Source organism: Canis lupus, chromosome 8 (assembly GCF_048164855.1).
Source record: "Canis lupus baileyi chromosome 8, mCanLup2.hap1, whole genome shotgun sequence".
Classification (NCBI taxonomy): domain Eukaryota; kingdom Metazoa; phylum Chordata; class Mammalia; order Carnivora; family Canidae; genus Canis; species Canis lupus.
In genome coordinates, this window is record NC_132845.1 from 70,204,942 (window position 1) to 70,224,094 (window position 19,153).

Sequence of the window (19,153 nt, forward strand, 5' to 3'; positions counted from 1 at the left end):
TCTTCCCAGCTTTTTTTTTTTTTTCTTTTTAAGAATATTTTATTTATTTATTCATGAGAGACACACAGAGAGAGAGAGAGAGAGAGAGAAGCAGAGACACAGACAGAGGGAGAAGCAGGCTTCACACAGGGAGCCTGATGTGGGACTTGATCCTGGGACTCCAGGATCATGACCTGGGCCAAAGGCAGCGCTAAACTGCTAAGCCATCCAGGGATCCCCTCTTCCCAGCTTTTAAAACAGGACACAGATAGGGATATTCTAGCTCTGAACATTGTCATATGCATGAGATACTCAGAACTGAGGCCACCATCTTGAATCAAGAGGGAAGGCAGCCAAGAGGAGGATGATGGCAGAGTAGACAGATGGGAAGCACCTGGGTCCCTGATGATGTCACCCCACTGAATCAACCAATCCTGAAATGGTCTCACCTCTGACTTCTTGTTCAGTGAGATAAAGTCTCCTTTTGAGCAACTTTGATTTATGTTTTCTGTTACTTGCCTCCTAAAAGCACCATAACTGATAGAGCATCAAATGCTGCCAGAATATCAAGTAATATGAGGACAATGTGTGTTGGTGGTATAGAGGTGCGCATAGCTGCCTTTGAATAAACATGAGGACAGTGACAGAAACTGTAGTTGTCCTCTGGTGTCTGCTCTCCCTCCTCCTCGTCCTCATCCTCGTCCTCGTCCTCGTCCTCCTCCTCCTTCTTCTTCCTCTTCTTTTTTTCCATTTATTTGAGAAAGAGAGAGATAGAGAGGAGGGTCAGAGGGAAAGGAAGAGGAAATCTCAAGCAGACTCCCCACTGAGCACAGAACCCAACACAGGGCTCAATCCCTGAGATCATGACCTGAGTTGAAATCAAGAGTCAGACATTGAACTGACTGAGCCCCCCAGGTACCCCGTTACTTTCCCTTCTTGTACAGTAATACAGTTTTTAGCTAGGCTGTGGCTATGAGAAGTTCTAGCCATGAGAGAGAAGGCTTGTGGTCATACCCTTTAAGGAAGGAACATGAAAAATCCCTCCATTTCTCCTTTAGGTTGTCTGTTATGGACTGAATGTATCCCTCCAAAATTCATGCTGAACCCCCACCCCCAAATGTAAGTGTTTATGGAAATAGGGCCTTGAGAAGATAATTTAGATTAAATAGTCATAAGGGTTAGGGCCTTCATCCCATAGGAGTAGTATCCTTATAAGAAGAGATGCCAGGGATGACTGGGTGGCACAGTGGTTGAGTGCTTTGGCTCAGGGCATGATCCTGGAGTCCCAGGATCGAGTCCCACATTGGGCTCTCTGCATGGAGCCTGCTTCTTCCTCTGCCTGTGTCTCTGCCTCTCTCTGTGTGTCTCTCATGAATAAATAAATAAAATCTTAAAAAAAAAAAAGTAGCTGAAGGAACCTGTCACATGATGGGTCTTTAAAAAATAAAATTAAAAAATAAAACATGAGCAGGTGCTGTATGTGTCATGCCAGAGCAGAGGCTTTAAACATGCTTGCATGAGGGGTGCCTGGGGGGCTCAGTCAGTTAAGCATCTGCCTTCAGTTCAGGTCATGATCCCGGGGTCCTGGGATAAAGCCTCCCCTCCATCAGGCATGGGGTGTGTGTGTTTGGGGGGGTGGTCCTTGCCCAGCAGGGAGTCTGCTTCTCCCTCTCCCTCTGCCCCTCCCCCTGCTTGTGCTTTCTCTCTCTCTTTCTCTCTCAGATAAATAAATAAAATCTTAAAAAAAAAGAAAGAAAGAAAGAAAGAAAGAAAGAAAGAAAGAAAGAAAGAAAGAAAACAAGGAATGAAAATCCTCTCTTGGATCTCATGACACAGGTCACTGGTGACCTTAGGAAGAGTTGCCTCAGGGATCCCTGGGTGGCGCAGCGGTTTGGCGCCTGCCTTTGGCCCGGGGCACGATCCTGGAGACCGGGGATCGAATCCCACGTCGGGCTCCCGGTGCATGGAGTGTGCCTCTCTCTCTCTCTCTCTCTCTGTGTGTGTGACTATCATAAATAAATAAAAAATTTATTAAAAAAAAAAAAAGGAAGAGTTTCCTCAGTGGAATGGTGAGGACAGAAGGCAGACCAGAGCAAGCTGAGCTCAGGGAGAGGTAAGGAGGCAGACCTGGGTGTGCAGGCAGCACTCTAGTGAAGTCTGGCTGTGATGGAGAGGAGAGGGACGGGGCACTAGCCAGAGGAGGGGCTAGTGGAGGCCAGTGCAGAATACAAGCAGATGCTCTCCTGCTCAGGTCTCCCTGCTAGAAAGAACCTGCTGATAAGCCGTGAGGAACGCAGACAGCTGGCAGCCTCCAGTTCCAGCACCTTCCAAGGCCTGAGCATCTGAGCCAAGGTGTCACTTCCCAGGCATCCTCCAGCCAGTGACAGAGCATAAGGAAATGAGGGCCTGGCCATTTCTACCCTGAGGACCCACCAGCCACAGATTGAGAGGGTTTTCTGTGGCTTGCTTGTAATGACTGAGACCAGAGGATGCTCAGAGCCCCATGTGAAGGATCCAGTTGGGAAAGAGCAGCTGAATATGGCAGAGAGAGGATGCCTGGATGGACAGAGGGAGGTCCTTGATGAGGCAGAAGGACACGGGGTCTGGACTGTGGGGTCTGGACTGCGGGGGGAGCAGTTGGTCAGGCCAGGGGAAGGGGGAAGAGGGAGGGAAAAGGAAGGATGGGTGTAGACACAGGAGTGCATATAGGCTTGGGAGCAGGGTGATGGCAGACCTCCCCACAGAGAGTTCTCTTTCTCCGAGAAATAGGATGCAGGATTAGGAAACTAAGTCCTGCAAAGTTCCCCGGGCTGGAAAAGTTCCCCTTTTCCTCTCTTAGACTCATCTTCTTACCTGCAGGATTAACAGCTCTGACTACATCCCTAGTCCCCAAACATGTCTGATCCTCAGGGGCTTTTCAAAAATATGCTTTTGGGGGACCCTATCCATGAATTTCTGTAGCAGAAGTGGTGGGGGCAGAAATCTGTATATATATTTTAAGTACCCCTGGAGCTGATGTGGAGGCACAACCAGGTTGGGGAACCACCCTGAAGGGACATTCTGGCTTTAAGAGTTTGTGGTTTCAGCAGGAAGGTGCAGAATTCCAGCACAGCATTTCATGGAAGCCACAAGCTATAGAATGAGCCACATGCCACTTCCTGTCGCCAATAACTACAAAAGCCCCAAAGCTCAAAAGCACCAGAACTCAAGAGGAACAACAGTAAGGCAAAATCAACAGCAAGATTAGAGGCCCTGCCTGCCTGGGAAGCTCCACGCCACCCACCCTCCCACCCTCACACACACTCTGGCTCCAGTGACCAAGTTTCCAAACCCCCAATGGGACTTGGGTCAGGGCTTGATCTAGGGAACTCCCCAGGCAACAGGATTAAGAGTTGGATCAGAGCTCTTACAGGAGCTCAGGGATGCTTGGCAGAGCTCCCTTTCTGAAACTGGAGCCCTGGGTTAGGAGGAAGGGGAAGGAGGGGCTGTCTGGCCCTGAGAGTCCACACCTGTCCCCTCACCGCTGAGCTCCTCCTCTGCCTGGGTGCCCCTTCTCTGGGACTGCTCCAGACTGTGCAGGTCACCTCCACTCTCGCTTTGCTTCCCTCTGCCACTGAGGTTGGGTGGGGACAGGCTGGGGCCACCAGCCAGCTCCATGGACGGGGACTTTGCCTCTGCTCATCTTCCAGCTTTGGAAAGAAAAGAAGAAAGGTCTGTGTTGATTTGCATTTGGGGGATCCTTCCCCCTCCTAAAGTCCTGGGGGCAGAAAAAGTGATTTGAGATTTGACCTTGGACTGACTGGAAGAAGGGACAGAAAGAGCCCAGAACATTCCCCCAGGTATGAATACTTCACTTTTGCTGGTGTGTGTGTGTGTGTGTGTGTGTGTGTGTGTGAGAGAGAGAGAGAGAGAGAGAGAATGACAAGTTTTCTACTGGTCAGATGTGGTATTACCCTTGCTGATCTTCGGAGCCCCTTCTAACTGCTTCATTCTATGATTCTGCAGCCCTAAACTTCATTCAGTCATTCAACAAACATTTCCTGATTACCCATCCTGTGCCAGATGCTGCCATTGAACAAGATCTGATCCCTGCCCTCAAAGGTCCACAGATAGTACTAACAATAAAATAGCTACCACAGGGAATCCCTGGGTGGCTCAGTGGTTTAGCGCCTGCCTTCGGCCCAGGGCGTGATCCTGGAGTCCCGGGATCAAGTTCTGCATCAGGCTCTTTGCGTGGGGCCTGCATCTCCCTCTGCCTGTGTCTCTGCCTCTCTCTGTGTGTGTCTCTCATGAATAAATGAATAAAATCTTAAAAAAAAAAAAAAAAAAGAAAGCTACCACATTTATGGTGGGTCAGGCATTAGGCTAAACCTTTTACAGACTTTAGCTCCTTTAACCCAGCAACAATTGTTGGAGCTAAGTGTATTACTAGCACCATTTTACAGATGAGTAGGGTGAGATCACACAGCTAGTAGGTGGTAGAGCTGATACTTCTAAGCACTGTTATGCTGCCTGCCCCCCACCCCCTGCTGTAAAGGCAAAAGGTACACTAATAAAGGGCAGCCAGGGAGTGTGAGAGCTTCAGAGAGTCACAGTTCACAGAGGGCAGGGAACAGTTAAGTCTCATTTTCACCTGGGGTCCCACGGGGTGAGGCAGGGGCAGGGCCAGATCGCTATGGAGCCCCTCAGTAAAGATTGGCCTGTGGCTGCCCCTCCTCATAGTCCTCAACTCCCCATCTTCCAGCTGTCCCCAGGTCAGGCAGAGGGAAGACAAAAGCTGATTATTCCACTGGGGGCTGTACTGGGCCCCATGAATGGAGTATTGAAAACCCTGTGTCCACATCCAGATAGGTTTTCAATCTCTCCCCAACCAGACTGTTTGTATGCCAGATTGGAGGCCAAGTCAGGGGGAGATGGGGGCTGTCTCTTGGTAGAAGGTATCTCCCTCTCAATATATCTCAAACAGATCCATCCTCTAAACCAACCCCCATCCCCCTCCAACCATCCTATTACTGTCTACACAGTGTATCAGACTCCTGCTGAAAGTCAGCCAGGCAAGGGGACCTGGGGTCTTACTGGGAGGCTGCTTTCATGGTGCAAATGTTCACTGAGCTCTACACTTCTGATTTATGTACTTTGGGGCTTGTATACATCAACCCTTAATTAATTAATTATTTAATTAAAAGATTTTATCCATCTATCTATTTGTGGCGGCAGGGAGAGGGCCAAGGAGACTCCACACTGATCGCAGAGCATGACTCAACCCTGAGACCATGACCCAAGCCAAAATCAAGAATCAGAGGCTTAACCGACTAACCACCCAGGTGCCTCCAAAATCTATTTATTTAAGTAATCTCTGCACCCAACATGGGGCTCAAACTCATGACCTGGTGATCAAGAGTCACCTGCTCTTCTGACTGAACCAGCCAGGTGCCCTTATTCAAACCAAAATTTTAAAAAAAGCATCTTAAAAGGCTTCCCACCCAAAAAGGGCAGAGCATTCCAAATGGCATCTACTCTCCCAGCCCTTCACCATTTTGGCATATTTGAGAGTCACAGGAACCATATTTCCTTGATGTTTATTTTTCCTTAAATTGACTCATTTATTCTCATTTAAATTAACTTTTTTAAAAAAGACTATATTTACTTATTTGAGAGAGGAAGAAAGAGACCGTGAGCAGGGAGGAGGGACAGCGGGAGAGGGTGAAGCAGACTCCCCACTGAGCAAGGAGCCCGATGCCAAACTTGATCCTAGGACCCTGAGATCATAACCTGAGCTGAAGGCAGATGCCCAATCGGCTGAGCCATCCAGGTGCCCCTTAAATTAACTTTAAAGAGAAACTTTATATTGCTCCAAATAAATGGAAAACCAGAAGCCTTTACCGTAAATAGAAAGCACTGCTAAAAAAAAAAAAAGAAAGAAAGAAAGCTCTGCTAAACAAAACAAAACAAAACAAAAAAAAAAAAAAAGGAAGAAAAGAAAGGCATAAACATCCTTTTAACACCCACTAAAATTATGTGCATTACCACCAGTGGCACCAACACCAGGCTTTGGGATGCACTGCTGCGCGGAGGATAAACTCTGAGCCCTCGGCACAACCCCCAGGCCTGTCTTGGTCTGGGACCAGGCAACCCTCCAACTTTGTCTCCTGCCTCTTGTGCTCACACACCCGCTGCTCCAGCCAGACCTAGCTCCTCATTAGAGTCCTGTGCTCCATCCTTCCCTGAGGTCCCAGCCGTTGCTCCTGCTGCTGCCTCCACTCGAATGCCAGATCCAAACGGAAATGTCACATCCCCCTGAAGCTCTCATTGGGCCCCTTCCAGCTGGAAGAAGTGACTGGGGATATTTAATTCCAGATGCTCCAGCTGTGACTTCTCACCCCTTGATGGGACCCTCTGAAAGGCCACCCCCTGGCTGGTTACACAAGGAAGCTGAGATGCGAATTGGTCTGCAGCCAGCAGAGAAGAGCAGGGGGTGGAGGCCAGGAGACAGGAGTGCTGCCCCTTCACCCCTCCCCCCAGCCCTGTCCTTCCTCCTCCTCTTGCCGCTGGGTGAGTGCCTTCCCCTAGCCTCTGACCCTTCCCCTTTCTGGCTCTGGGGTCTTCCCAGCTGTAAAATTATGGTGGGACATGGTTTGTCAGTGAGGTGGTTTCCGAAGTTCTTTCCAGCTGACATTTGTTCAAGGTTGATGAAAGCCAAGGGTCTGTCTGAGTTGGGCAAGTGGAGGCGTAGTGCTAGAGGGGAAGGCTCAGTGTACACAGAGTCTGGGCAGTTAGAGGGCATTGGAAATAGGGAAGGAGGGGAAGGAGGGGATTCAGTAATGGCTGTTGGAGAGGCAACTGGTGGAATACATAGAACCAAATGACCTAGAGACCATCTTAACCTTTCTTCATCTGTAAAATGGGTACACTAGTACACTCCACACACACCCTTTGGAGCACTGTTGTAAGGGTTCTATGAGGTAATGTACATGAATGTGCCTGAGAACTATAATGCCCTGCACACAACTGAGGGGCTCTTATGGGATGTTCAATTTCCCGCGTTAGGCCAGTTTCCCAATCTCCTCCCTACATCTTGGGCCATATGCAGAATTGTGTCGTGAAGAAGAGTATGGCTGTCTGGGTTGGAATCCCAGCTCTAATCCCTGTTGGATGTGTGGCCTTGAGCGAGTTGCCTAAACTCATTAAGCCGGACATTCCCCATAAGTGTGATCCTACCCACCTTATACGTTGTCCTAATGATTAAGTGAGCCAGGCCACATAAAGCAATGAGCACAGTGCCATGGGGGCTGAAGCAGAAGGACTTGTATAGGTAAATCTTTTGGGGAATACATATCGTAACGAATCCCAGAGCCAACTGACATACTTCAGACAGAGCTACGGACCATCTGCCGAGTAATAGGCTCTTGGCGGCGGGAGCCCTGGGAAACACCTGGATGAGACAGGCATGGCCGCATCACCCAACAGAAGGCCCAGAAAGGGCCATGGAGATGGTGCCCAGGAATTCAGAGGAAACAGAGACCTCTAGCTGAGGGCTCCAGGAAGGGTTCCCAGAGGAGGGGACTTGGAGCTGTATCTTGAAGGAGGTGCAGGGCTCTAGTGAGCAGAATTGTTCACACAGAGGAGACTGTAGGGTTAAAGACCCAGAGACAAGACAGATGGGCTATAAAGAAGTCTAAGGGAGATGGGCCCCTGGCTCGCTCAGTAGGTAAAGCATGTGACTCTTGATCTCAGGGTTTTGAGTTCCAGGCCCACTTTGGGTGTAAAGATTACTTAAAAATAAAACATTTTTTAAAAAGATTTAGTTACTTATTTATTTGACATAGGGACAGAGAGCACCCATAAGCAGGGGAGCAAGAGAGGGAGAAGCAAGCTCCCTGCAGATCCCAGGGCTTGGGATCATGACCTGAACTGAAGGCAGATAATTAACCGACTGAGCCACCTAGGCGCCCAAAAATAAAATGTTTCAAAAAAAAAAAAAAAAAAGTCTGGGCACCCAGGTGGCTCAGTGGTTGAGAGTTTGCCTTTGGCTCAGGTAGTGATTTGGGGTCCTGGGATCGAGTTCTGCATCAGGCTTCCTGTGGGGAACCTGCTTCTCCCTCTGCCTACGTCTCTGTCTTTCTGTGTTTCTCTCATAAACAAATAAATAACATCCTAAAAACCAAAAAGTTAGAGGAAGATGGTGAGAGGGTACTAGAAGGCTTTGTAGTGAAAACTTAGAGTCTGGGACTCCTGCAGGAAATAGGGAGTCTTTGAGGAATTTCATGATGGAGAGAGATAAGCAGACACCTGTTTCAGGCAGATGTCTCTGGAGTGATGGGAAAAGAGTGAAGCAAGAGGCCCACTGGGACAGTTAGAGAGAGAGAAGAGAAGCTTGGAGAAGGCAGGGGAAGTGAAGAGGAGGGGGATGATGATAAGGAGCATGGGTGGAGGGGAGGCTGCATCCTGGGGCCAGGTGGCCAAGAGAGGGGGCAATGGGGTCAATGCTCTTCCTCGTTCTGTTTCAGCCAGCGCCGTACAGCCCACCTCGTTGCCCTTTCCAGGTAGGTGCCTCTGCCCCTTCTGCCCACACCCTGCCCTGCCCCTAGGTACTCAGATGCTCAGACAGATCCTCAGGCAGTAATGACTAACCAGCCCTCCAGAACTCTAGATGCCCTCCCAACGTGTTGCATTAGCCTCTCCATTGGACAGAAAAGGAGAAATAAGGCCCCAAAGGGACTCATCCCGAGGTTCCCGCACTTCCACAGCTTCACAGCAAGGTGGGCGTCCTGTAGGTTAGGCCCAGCAATCCCTCTGGTGCCAGCTCAACCCTCTCCACAGAGCTGAGGCTGGTGGGGGGCCCAAGCCGCTGCCGGGGGCGCCTGGAGGTCTTGCACGGTGGCTCCTGGGGCAGCGTCTGTGACGATGATTGGGATGTGGTGGATGCCAACGTGGTGTGTCGACAGCTGGGCTGCGGCCTGGCGCTGCCCGTGCCTCGGCCCCTTGCCTTTGGCCAAGGCCGGGGCCCCATCCTGCTGGACAATGTGGAGTGTGGCGGGCAGGAAGCTGCGCTGAGCCAGTGCAGAAGCCGAGGCTGGGGTGTTCACAACTGCTTCCACTACGAAGACGTGGCTGTCCTGTGTGATGGTACGCAGAGACCTGTGACCAGGGAGGGCAGGCAGCAGGGCTGTAGGCTGGGTGAATGAAGGGACTTCCACACAGAAGACCAAGCCCGAGTTAGCATTGCATAGTTCTAGGGAAGAGCCTCAGTTCGGTTTTCAGGATCTCAGTGCTCCTTCTACTTCAATGCTGAAGGAAAACCAGCATTGTTTCTACGTAGGGCCTTGATTGTTCCAGCAGAGCCCTCTTCCCATGTACAATCAAACAATTAGGGCCAACATGGGCAGTGAGGTCCATTTGGTGACGCACTGCAGCAGAAATCTCTGTGAGGTATTGACCTTGACAATAATGGTTCTAGTCTTTCAAGAAAATCACCTGGTTGCCTCATTAAAACACAGACTGTGGCCCCATCCCAGAATTTCTGATTCTACAGTCTGGGGTGGGGCCTGGGAATTTGCATTTCTAATCAGTTCTCAAGTAATGAGATATTGCTCTAAGAACTAAAAGAACTCATCTGAAGCTACCGCTTTCTGGACTCAGGGGCCCCTTCTCCCCTCAGGGTTCTTGGCTTTGACCCTTTGTGTAGCCAGAGGCCCTATGACAGGTACCTTAGGGGGTCCATGCCCTGCTGCTCACACACCCATGGGTGTGAAGATGAAGAACAGAAAGATCCATGTATCCTCCTCCCTTCCACCCTGCTTCCTTTTTTTTTTTTTTCCACCCTGCTTCCTTCCCAGAATTCTTGCCCACGCAGCTCCCAACAAGGAAAGTGATCATCAGTAGGGCGCCCCCTACAACTCCTCAGAACGGGAAAGGTAAGTAAGGGCAAGGTGGGGGACCACCTGGGTCTTAAGAGAAGGACCCCAAAGGGAGTCTTCCATATCTACCCTTAACAGTAGGAAGAGAGGGATGACCAACGGGTGAGCTGGGTCCTTCTCCCTCCCCATCCCACCCCTTGCAGCCCCTCAGGAAGCTCACAGTCTGGGTAGGGAAAGAGGAGTCCATTCCCATGGGATGATTAAAAATAGCATAAGTTTTATCGAAAGGTGAGGCCCCAAGCTTAATTCAATGGGAAAGTCAGATATGTACAGAAATGCGGATAATGATGTAGAATGAGAACATGAAAATACCCTAAAGGATGAACAGATAAACAGGCAAGGAAGCCCAGGGAAGGAAGAAGGTCTCATGTATCAGAAATCAGGGAGAGTAGTAAATGAGGAAGCCATGTCCTATATGGTTAGGATTGCTTAGGGAGAGCATGGACCAGTGCGAGGAAGGTCAGTTTTAGGCAGTCAAAGCCAGCCTATCCCAATCCCACAAAGCTCCCCCAATCTGGGCCTTTGAGGAGGCAGTGCCCTGGGTTATCTGTGTGTGAACAGCTTCTCCTTGGTTTTAGGTCCTGGGCACCAGGCCCTGTGGGTAGTGCAGGGCCTGAGGCATTGGGGAAGCCTCGGGTCAGGTGCACCACGGGAGGGGGAGGCAGAGCCCCGAGGGAGATGCTCCCTGCTCCCACCCCACCCCCCAGGTGAGGGCAGCGTGCGCCTGGTGGGGGGCGCAGGCCCATGTCAGGGCAGAGTGGAGATCTTACATGGCGGCCTGTGGGGCACCGTGTGCGACGATGACTGGGGGCTGCCAGACGCTGCTGTGGTCTGCCGTCAGCTGGGCTGTGGGGCCGCCCTGGCTGCCACTACCAACGCCTTCTTCGGCTACGGCACGGGGCACATCCTGCTGGACAACGTGCACTGCGAGGGCAGCGAGCCCCGCCTGGCAGCCTGCCTCAGCCTGGGCTGGGGTGTGCACAACTGTGGCCACCACGAGGACGCCGGCGCACTCTGTGCAGGTGCGGGCTGGGGGCAGGGGTGAGGGACACCTGCAGTGGGTCAGGGCTTCGTGGCTATTCCAGTGCTCCCCAGTGCTTTCCAGGAAGGCCTCAAAATTACTTTTAATGGCTCAATACTGCACTAAAAGTACCTCTGAAAGTCCCAGTAGTCTTTGTGGTAGGTTTCACAGTATTGTGCCACCAATACTCCAGAATTATCTAGCAGTACCCCAAGAATGCTCCTCGAATTTTCTAGCAATTTCTATGTACTCTTCATGGAATACTTCAGAGTAAACTAATAGTACTCTAGACTTGCCCCAGAGATACTCTTGAATTGTCTCACTGTAACCCAGGGGTGTCCCCAGACTTAAATAGCATAGCCCTCTGTAATTCTGATGCTCTCATACTTGTATTTTCACCCACCCGATCCCTCTCCCATTTTGAGAGTTTTCCTGAAAAATTGGAATGATAGGACCAGTAGTGGCTCTTCACAGACGGACTTCAGTCTACAAGATATAAATTGTTTGCCCATACCTCAGCAAACCAGGGCCATCCTTCCTGGTTTACAGATGGGAAAGCCCCAGCGCATTCGGCAGAGCCTTACCCAAGGTCACGTAGTGAGTTCTGACAAAGCCACAGCTAACCTTGCTGCACAGTCTCCAGTATGATCCTTGCTTTCTAGTCCTATTTTATATGTAAGATGGGAATGAGTCTTGTTCTGTAAGTCCCTCAGAACCGTGCATGGCCCTCCCTGGTGGGTCCACATTGCGTTTCTGGAAAACACTGGAGAGAAATGAAAGCGCGTCCATCAAAGTTCATAAACTGTGAAGTGTACAGTAAATTACAAACACTGTCAAGTAGGGCAGACCTCCTTGGACCCTAGCTGAGGTTGTGCCCCTGACTCTGGAAGGAAAATCTGTTGTCTTCTCCAGGGAGACCCTCCCATCCTCCCCTGACAGCCCAAGGCTGACCAGGAACCAGAACCTTGGCCTCTGACCCTGCTCCCCTCTCTCTTACTCTAGTGCTGGGCCCTCCAACTTTCACAGCATTACCATCCATGGCCACAAGAGAGGACTGGGCCTGGCACACTGATCTAGAGGGTAAGGAGACCAGCCTCCCCCACTGAAAGGCTGGGGCAAGGTACGCAGGGATGGGAATTAGGCTGTTCTGGACCTCCTGGAAGGGGGCCCTGGCTAGGCGACCAGGACTTTTGGCCAGATGGTAAAGAGATGGGTGAGAGAAGGATGAGCAGTTGAAGCAAGGATGAAATCCGGAGCTCTGGAAAATTCAGCAAGGTGGGAGGAGATAGTAAAGGATCTCTTCAAAGCTCTGAGGTAAAATTTGGGCAGGTGCTGAGGTTGGCAATTGAGAGACCTTGAGAGGTTGAGCTAAAGGCTGAATGAAGGCTACGAGCACATTTGGAATTCGGTCTGGAACTATCATTGGGATTGAAATTAGGATAATGCCTGGAATTAGGACTGGGTTCGTTCCAATCAAGTTTCCTGAGGACCACACGGGACAACACGATGACACTTAGGAGTGAGGCTGAGGGGTGCAGGTGTGGTGCAGCTGAGGTATCCCATAGGCGTCGCTGTGCCTGGCTGCAGGCCAGAAGGCCCCCTTGCCCCTACGAATGTTCTCGGTGCCCTGTCTCTGCAGCTACCGGAGTTGGCGCCCTGCCTTCCAGGGAGATGGCACTGTTCACCACAGCTACCTGGGCCTCGGGGAAGAAAAGTAAGTGGCAAAGCCAGGATTCTGTGGGAGGTGGGAGAGGGTGGGGCTGGGGCTCTGTCCCCGATCCTGCGGCCCCAGCCCAGCTTCTATGGCCGCGGGCCTGTGCGCCCCGCAGGCGGGCGGCTGCGGTTGGTGGGCGGCCCGGGCCCCTGCCGTGGCCGCGTGGAGGTGATGTACGCCGGGGGCTGGGGCACCGTGTGCGACGACGACTGGGACTTCGCGGATGCGCGCGTGGCCTGCCGCGAGGCGGGCTGCGGGCCTGCGTTGGGCGCCACCGGCCTCGGCCACTTCGGCTACGGGCGCGGCCCCGTGCTGCTGGACAACGTGGGTTGCGCCGGAACGGAGGCCCGCCTGAGCGACTGCTTCCACCTGGGCTGGGGTCAGCACAACTGCGGCCACCATGAGGATGCAGGAGCGCTCTGCTCAGGTGAGGAAGCGGCGGGACACAGCAGAGGCTCGCAGCACCGCACCGCACGGCCTCCCCGGGACGGGCGGGGCCGCGCGCAGGCGCGTACCGCGGCGCACGCAGGGTAAGGCGGGCTCTGAGAGACCGGCGGGCCCGCGCGCGAGGGCTCCCTGCGGCACTGCTGCGGGAGCGGGCCCGGGACGACGCGCACCCCGCGGAGAGGGGCGGAGCCCGAGCGTCCACGCGCTCTGCGGCTGCGCGGCGCGGGCGGTGCCGGGAAGGGAGCGTTCTCTGCTGAGCGAGCAGGGAGGGGCGGAGCAGCCGGGGCGGGGGGGGGGAGCCGAGGCGGGGGACGGCTCCGGGAGGGCGAGCGCTTTGCGGCGGGGGGGGCAGGCGGGAGGTGAGAGGCGGAAAGCCGGAGGCGAGGTCTGGAAATCTGTGCGGAGGGAGGGGCCTGGGCGCTTTGGCTCTGCTGAGTCAAGGACCCACAAGGCGGCTCTAGTAAGCAGTTAGTTGATCAGCTTTCGGGGAGCAAGCGTTTGACCTTCGGGAGGAATCGATGGAAAAGGATATTTGCTGAGTCTGGACCTATTTTAAAATGCTTCTGTTCATTGACTGGTTTGGGAGTTGACAGCTTCACCCTTCTTTGGTGTCCTGGGTCTAGTAGCTTTGGCCGCAAAGGGGTAGCTATAAAGGGTTCTGCGTTGGGTCCCGGGGTGAAAGAAACACGACTCCCATTTCTTTCTTTTCTTTTAAATATTTTTATTTATTTATTCATGAGAGAGAGAGAAGCAGAGACACAGGCAGAGGGAGAAGCAGGCTCCATGCAGGGAGCCCGATGTGGGACTCGATCCTGAGTCTCCAAGATCACGCTCTGGGCCGAAGGCAGGCACTAAACCACTGAGCCACCCAGGGATCCCTCTTTCTTTCTTTCTTTTTTTTTTTTTTTTTAAGATTTTATTTGAGAGAGAGCATGTTCCTGCGCGTGCAGGAGCAGGGGGAGGGGCAGAGGGAGAGGGAGCAGCAGACTCCCTGCTGAGCGCGGAGCCCCACAGGTGCCCCCACAGCCCCCATTTCTGATCCAGGTGGCAGAGAGCAGTTCTCCTTCAGGGTCCTGTGAAGTTCTCTCTGTCCCTAAATCACGGGGTAGGAGGTAACCTGGCCTTAAGGAACATGTACCCTAATGTGATGGCCACCTCTTTTTCTTTGTCCTCTCCGAGCCAGGTCCAGAGGAGCTAGGGCTGCAAGGCCAGCAGGACGGTTCTGAGACCACCCGGATGCCCACTCCTCGGCCCAGGGACGGTAGGTGCCCACAGCCCCAAAGATGGAGGTAGAGGCATTAGGAGAAACATGGCCAGAATTGGGGGAGATCATAGCCAGAGACTGCACAGCTGAACAGATTTGTACCAGGTTTAAGAACCTTTGTTTTGTGCTAGTCTCTGTTTTCATGAATAGGGGTATGATGTCCAGAAAGAGGTACGGGGTGGGGGTGGGGGGTGTTGCTAAGGGAGCAATCTTAGAGATTTCTAGAGATGGGACCAAAATAAAGGGATGTGGCTGCTTCTCAAAGACAGAAATGGAAGAATTCACTTTTAAACCTGTGGGTGAGAGGAGATGATGACCTTCAGGGGACACATTCACAGTCTCCAGAGAGCAGCACTGGGGTTATGAACAGAGGACCAAGAGCAGACATGAGACTCTTGGGTTGTGTACAACACCCCACAAAGGCTTGTACACGTTCTTCCAGTCCAGAGAGTGAGCCTGGACTGCTGCCCATCCTTTTTTAATCTGATTTGTCTGCCCTCATCCATCAGCCCTGAGGGAAATGCTGTATCTCAGACCACCAGCCTTTGTCTTTTCTGTCTACCCGTTCAGTGGCCTGGCATGAGAGTAGCCTGGCATAGGCCAGCCCTTGCAAGCCCTGATCCTCGTCTCTCTACAGGGCACCTGCGTCTGGCCAACGGAGCCCACCAATGTGAGGGGCGTGTAGAACTCTTCCTAGGGCAACGGTGGGGCACCGTTTGTGATGACGCTTGGGACCTGCGGGCAGCCACTGTCCTGTGCCGCCAGCTGGGCTGTGGCCAGGCCCTGGCAGCCCCTGGCGAGGCCCACTTTGGCCCAGGCCAAGGCCCTATCCTCCTGGACAATGTTAAGTGCCGTGGGGATGAGAGTGCTCTTCTGCTCTGTTCTCACATACGCTGGGATGCCCACAACTGTGACCACAGCGAGGATGCTAGTGTCCTGTGCCAGCCATTGTGACCCCGCCAGTTCTGCAGACCATCTCTTCTGGGAGCCTACTATGGCTTGTCCCTCTTCCTCCAGGAAGCCCTCCTCCTGTGACAATTTCAGTTCACCCTACCCTTCCCTCCTCTTGCCTGGGAGAGAGCCTGCTCAGACAGTGTGGTCCTGTGTGGGGGAACCTGGCTCTACCCATCAACTTGGGTGACCTCACCTGTCATCAACGACCGTGGGCCTAGTTCATTGAGAGCTCCCATTTTCTGCTCAGACAAAACATAAAATGGGAAGGGAATGACTCTTAACTCTCTTCTTTTGGTTGGGTTCCTGTTAAAGCAACTTGACCCTGCCTTCCTGGACCCTGGTCCAGGAGGCTCAGGGACTCTCTGTAAATGGGGTTTCTCCCTTTCTCCCACCCATACTGGGATCCGCAAGAAGAGGGAAGGCAGGAGAGGCCCACAGCTCTTACCTTAGACTGACTGCCTGGGGCTGCAGAAGAACCAGGGTCATTGCCCTGGCCTTCTCCGTGAGGGCCCACACTCAGATGGTGCTTGGCTGGACAAGGGGAATGGAGGGGCCAAAACAGGGATCCTGGCCCCTCCCTGCAGCTGGAACCAACATCTCTGATTTATGCTGCCCCCACCACAGAGCCTCCACTTTGCAGTAGCAAAGAACCGTGGGGGCCTATAGCCACCTGTTCATAGGTGCCAAGTCAATAAAGCATTGTCCTCCCGGTCTTTTAACTTGTGGACACAAACGCATCATTTGTAGCAGCAGGAAAGACTGGTTAGGATTCTGGAGGAAACCAGCTGGGGATGGAGTGGTTCAAGAGCATCATCAGAGAGCTCTCAGCAGGCCTACACATCTTGGAAATGTTGGCTCACTATATGAGGCCTGGAAGGCCCCAGAGGATCCCCTAGCCCATCCCTACTTTCCTTTTGCATATAGAGAAATTTAGGTCCTACAGAAGGGAAGGGTCTGCTCCAAGACACATTTCAAGGTGGCAGAGTCACTAGAAGAGCAAAATTCGAGAAGAGGTAGGGAGATGAGAGCAACGCAGCACTGGGGTGTCCCCAGGGTCTGCTCTTGGGACACCTCACCTGGAGCTCCAGGGGCAGAGAGAAATGGAGATCTTGCCAGAGCTTCTCTCAGCCCTAGGGTGGGTGACTTGCCAGTAGCAACTGTCCTGGTCAAGCCTCTGTCCTCCATATCTGGCCTGCAGGCTCTCTGGTTTTCTATGGCTCCTGTACCAAATTACCACAAACTGAATGGCTTAAAACAACACAAATTTATTATCCTACAGGGTTTTTTTTTTTTTTTTTTAAGATTTCTTTATTTATTTATGATAGACACAGAGAGAGAGGCAGAGACACAGGAGGAGTGAGAAGCAGGCTTCATGCCGGGAGCCCGATGCGGGACTCGATCCCGGGACCCGATCCCGGGACCCCAGGATTGCGCCCTGGGCCAAAGGCAGGCGCCAAACCGCTGAGCCACCCAGGGATCCCCCTACAGGTTTTTTAAAAAAGATTTTATTTGTTTGAGAGAGGGAGTAGAGGGGGAAGGACCCTGAGATTGTGACTCGCGCCAAAACCAAGAATCAGATGCCCAAATGACTGTGCTACCCAGGCAGTTTTTGAGGTCGATAGTTTGAAGTGGGTCTCCCTGGGCTAAGCTCAAGGTATTGGCAGGGTGATGTTCTTTCAGGAGAGTCTAAGGGAGAATCCATTTCCTTACCTTTCCAGGCTGTCCGCATCCTATGCCCACTCATGACCTCCTTGCAGCCAGCAAGTGCATCACTCAGACCGATGCTTCCATTACCTCATCTCCTTTCCTGAGGCTCCTGCCTCCCTCTTCCATTCTCTGAAGCCCCTTGTGATTATATGAGGCCCTGGATAATCCGGGATACTCCCCCATTTCAAGGTCCTTAACTTAATCACATCTGCAAAATCTCTTTAGCCGTGTAAAGTAACATGTTCAGGTGCTCCAGGGATTAGGACATGGACATCTTGGGGTGGGGAATGGGGGGGGAGGAGCATTATTCTGCCTCCCACAGGCTCCAGCTTGGGTCCTGGCTCCCAGCCAAGGAGTGAGGCAGACACTTCAGCTCCACAGTCCATCAGCACTTGGCAGTAATGGCTTTGTCTCCATTTGTCAGAGAGCTCAGAGATCCACTGTGTCATTGGAAGGATAACGACCTGAGCAATGAAAGGAACAAAAATGCTTCAGGGCAGAGGGATGGGGACACACCAGCCACCCTTTAGCCTCCAGATCTGAGTGCAGCACATTCAGATTCTGTTTGACCACTCCAGCCACGCCCACATACCTCTCCCTCGGCCTGAGAAGTAGCACAGCGTCCCATCCCGGGACTCCTCTTCCTGGTCTTTTTTTTTTTTTAAGATTTTATTTATTTATTCATGAGAGATACTAGAGAGAGAGAGGCTGAGACATAAGTTCTACACTTACCTGGGGCTTGAACTCACAACCCTGAGTTCAAGAGTCACAAGTCTACCAACATGTCCAGTGCTCCCCTTCCTGATACATGACAGGTTTGCACTTCCCTGCCCTCCTGAAGTGAGGCATGGCCTTATGACATGCTTTGGCCAATGAAACGTTAGTGAAGTGCCCCCTCAGATAGGAGTCCCCAAGGACCTACGCAGTTTGCCAAATTCCTTCCTTCAAGGTGACCAGTGATGTTCCAGGTGACAGAGGTTCCATCAACCTGTATTCTTGAATGAGGGCCACCTCTATTGACTCACTGTGGACTAAGAGTGAGTGAAAAATAAATCTTTGTTGTTGTAAACTACCGAGATTGGGGGTGGTTTATCAGAGCACCCTAACCTAGACCATCCTGTCTGACATACTCAGGCTTCTAAATTTATCTGTCTTGGGTTTATGTGAAGCCTGTTTTCCAGCCAGTTATCAAGGCAAGTACTGTTAACTGTTGTTATGACTCTGTTGTGCTGTACATTTTGGTATTCTGTGGGCCAGGGCCTGCTGGGAGCACACAGATAAATAAGACAGGGCTCTTACCCTTGAGAAACTCACATAATAATCATTTGCTGACTTGAGTGCCCTGAGCTCTCCTGAAATTCAGCCTGTCCCACTCAGAACTTTATCACCTATACCTAAACCTGGGTTTCCCTGTTTGGTAGGTAGTACTCCAACCACTGGCTTAAGCTAGGAATCTGGGTGTTATCCCCAGCAATCTCCACCACCAAAATTAGTCACTAAATATTACTGATTCTATCTCCCAAACCTTGCTAGAATCTGTTCACTTCTCTCCACCCCACATTTCACACCATGGCTTCTTCACTGTCTCCCTGTCTCCAGCCTGTTCTGAACGCCGCAAGAACAGTGAGCTGGGGACACCTGGGTGGCTCAGCGGTTGAGCATCTGCCTTCAGTTCAGGGCATGATCCCTGGTCGAGGGATTGGTCCAGGGATCGAATCCTGTATCCTGCTCCCTGTGAGGAGCCTGTTTCTCCCTCTATGTCTCTCCCTCTTTCTGTGTCTCTCATGAATACAGAAATAAGTTCTTAAAAAAAGAAAGAAAGAAAGAAAGAAAGAAAGAAAGAAAGAAAGAAAGAAAGAAAGAAAGAAAGAAAGAAAGAAAGAAAAAGGTGAGCAGTTTCTTCCAAACCCCATGCTGCCACGCCCCTGCTCAAACCCCTCCCATGGCTCCTCAGTGCTCTTCCTCAACCTCTTAGCTCAACTTGCAAGGTCCTGTCCAGCCTGGCTCTGCCTGTGTTTCTAGCATCATCTCTTGCCACTTGCTGCCAGGATCTCACCAGGCTGAACTACTTTCAATTCCTCTAATGTCTGGGCTCCCTTCCCACCAGGCCTCTGCACATGCTGTTCTCTCTGCTTGGGAGACACATCACC

At 51.9% G+C, this 19,153-nt stretch overlaps 1 protein-coding gene across 1 annotated transcript; it reads left to right on the plus strand.

The window, feature by feature from the left end:
- The first annotated feature begins 6,323 nt into the window (after window positions 1-6,323).
- On the plus strand, window positions 6,324-16,015 carry SSC4D (scavenger receptor cysteine rich family member with 4 domains). Its single transcript, XM_072837393.1, has 10 exons — window positions 6,324-6,531; window positions 8,487-8,522; window positions 8,800-9,105; window positions 9,816-9,893; window positions 10,604-10,918; window positions 11,920-11,997; window positions 12,557-12,631; window positions 12,747-13,058; window positions 14,262-14,339; window positions 14,980-16,015. Exons 1-10 carry the CDS (start codon window positions 6,366-6,368, stop codon window positions 15,294-15,296), a joined length of 1,761 nt encoding a protein of 586 aa, XP_072693494.1. The 5' UTR covers window positions 6,324-6,365; the 3' UTR covers window positions 15,297-16,015.
- The last annotated feature ends 3,138 nt before the right edge of the window (window positions 16,016-19,153 follow it).

Coding starts and splice junctions, on each gene's coding strand:
- SSC4D (XM_072837393.1), top strand. CDS start 6,366: ATGGGACCCTCTGAAAGGCCACCCCCTGGCTGGTTACACAAGGAAGCT. Junction 9,106..9,815: donor CGTGGCTGTCCTGTGTGATG/GTACGCAGAGAC, acceptor CTTCCTTCCCAG/AATTCTTGCCCACGCAGCTC. Junction 14,340..14,979: donor CACTCCTCGGCCCAGGGACG/GTAGGTGCCCAC, acceptor GTCTCTCTACAG/GGCACCTGCGTCTGGCCAAC.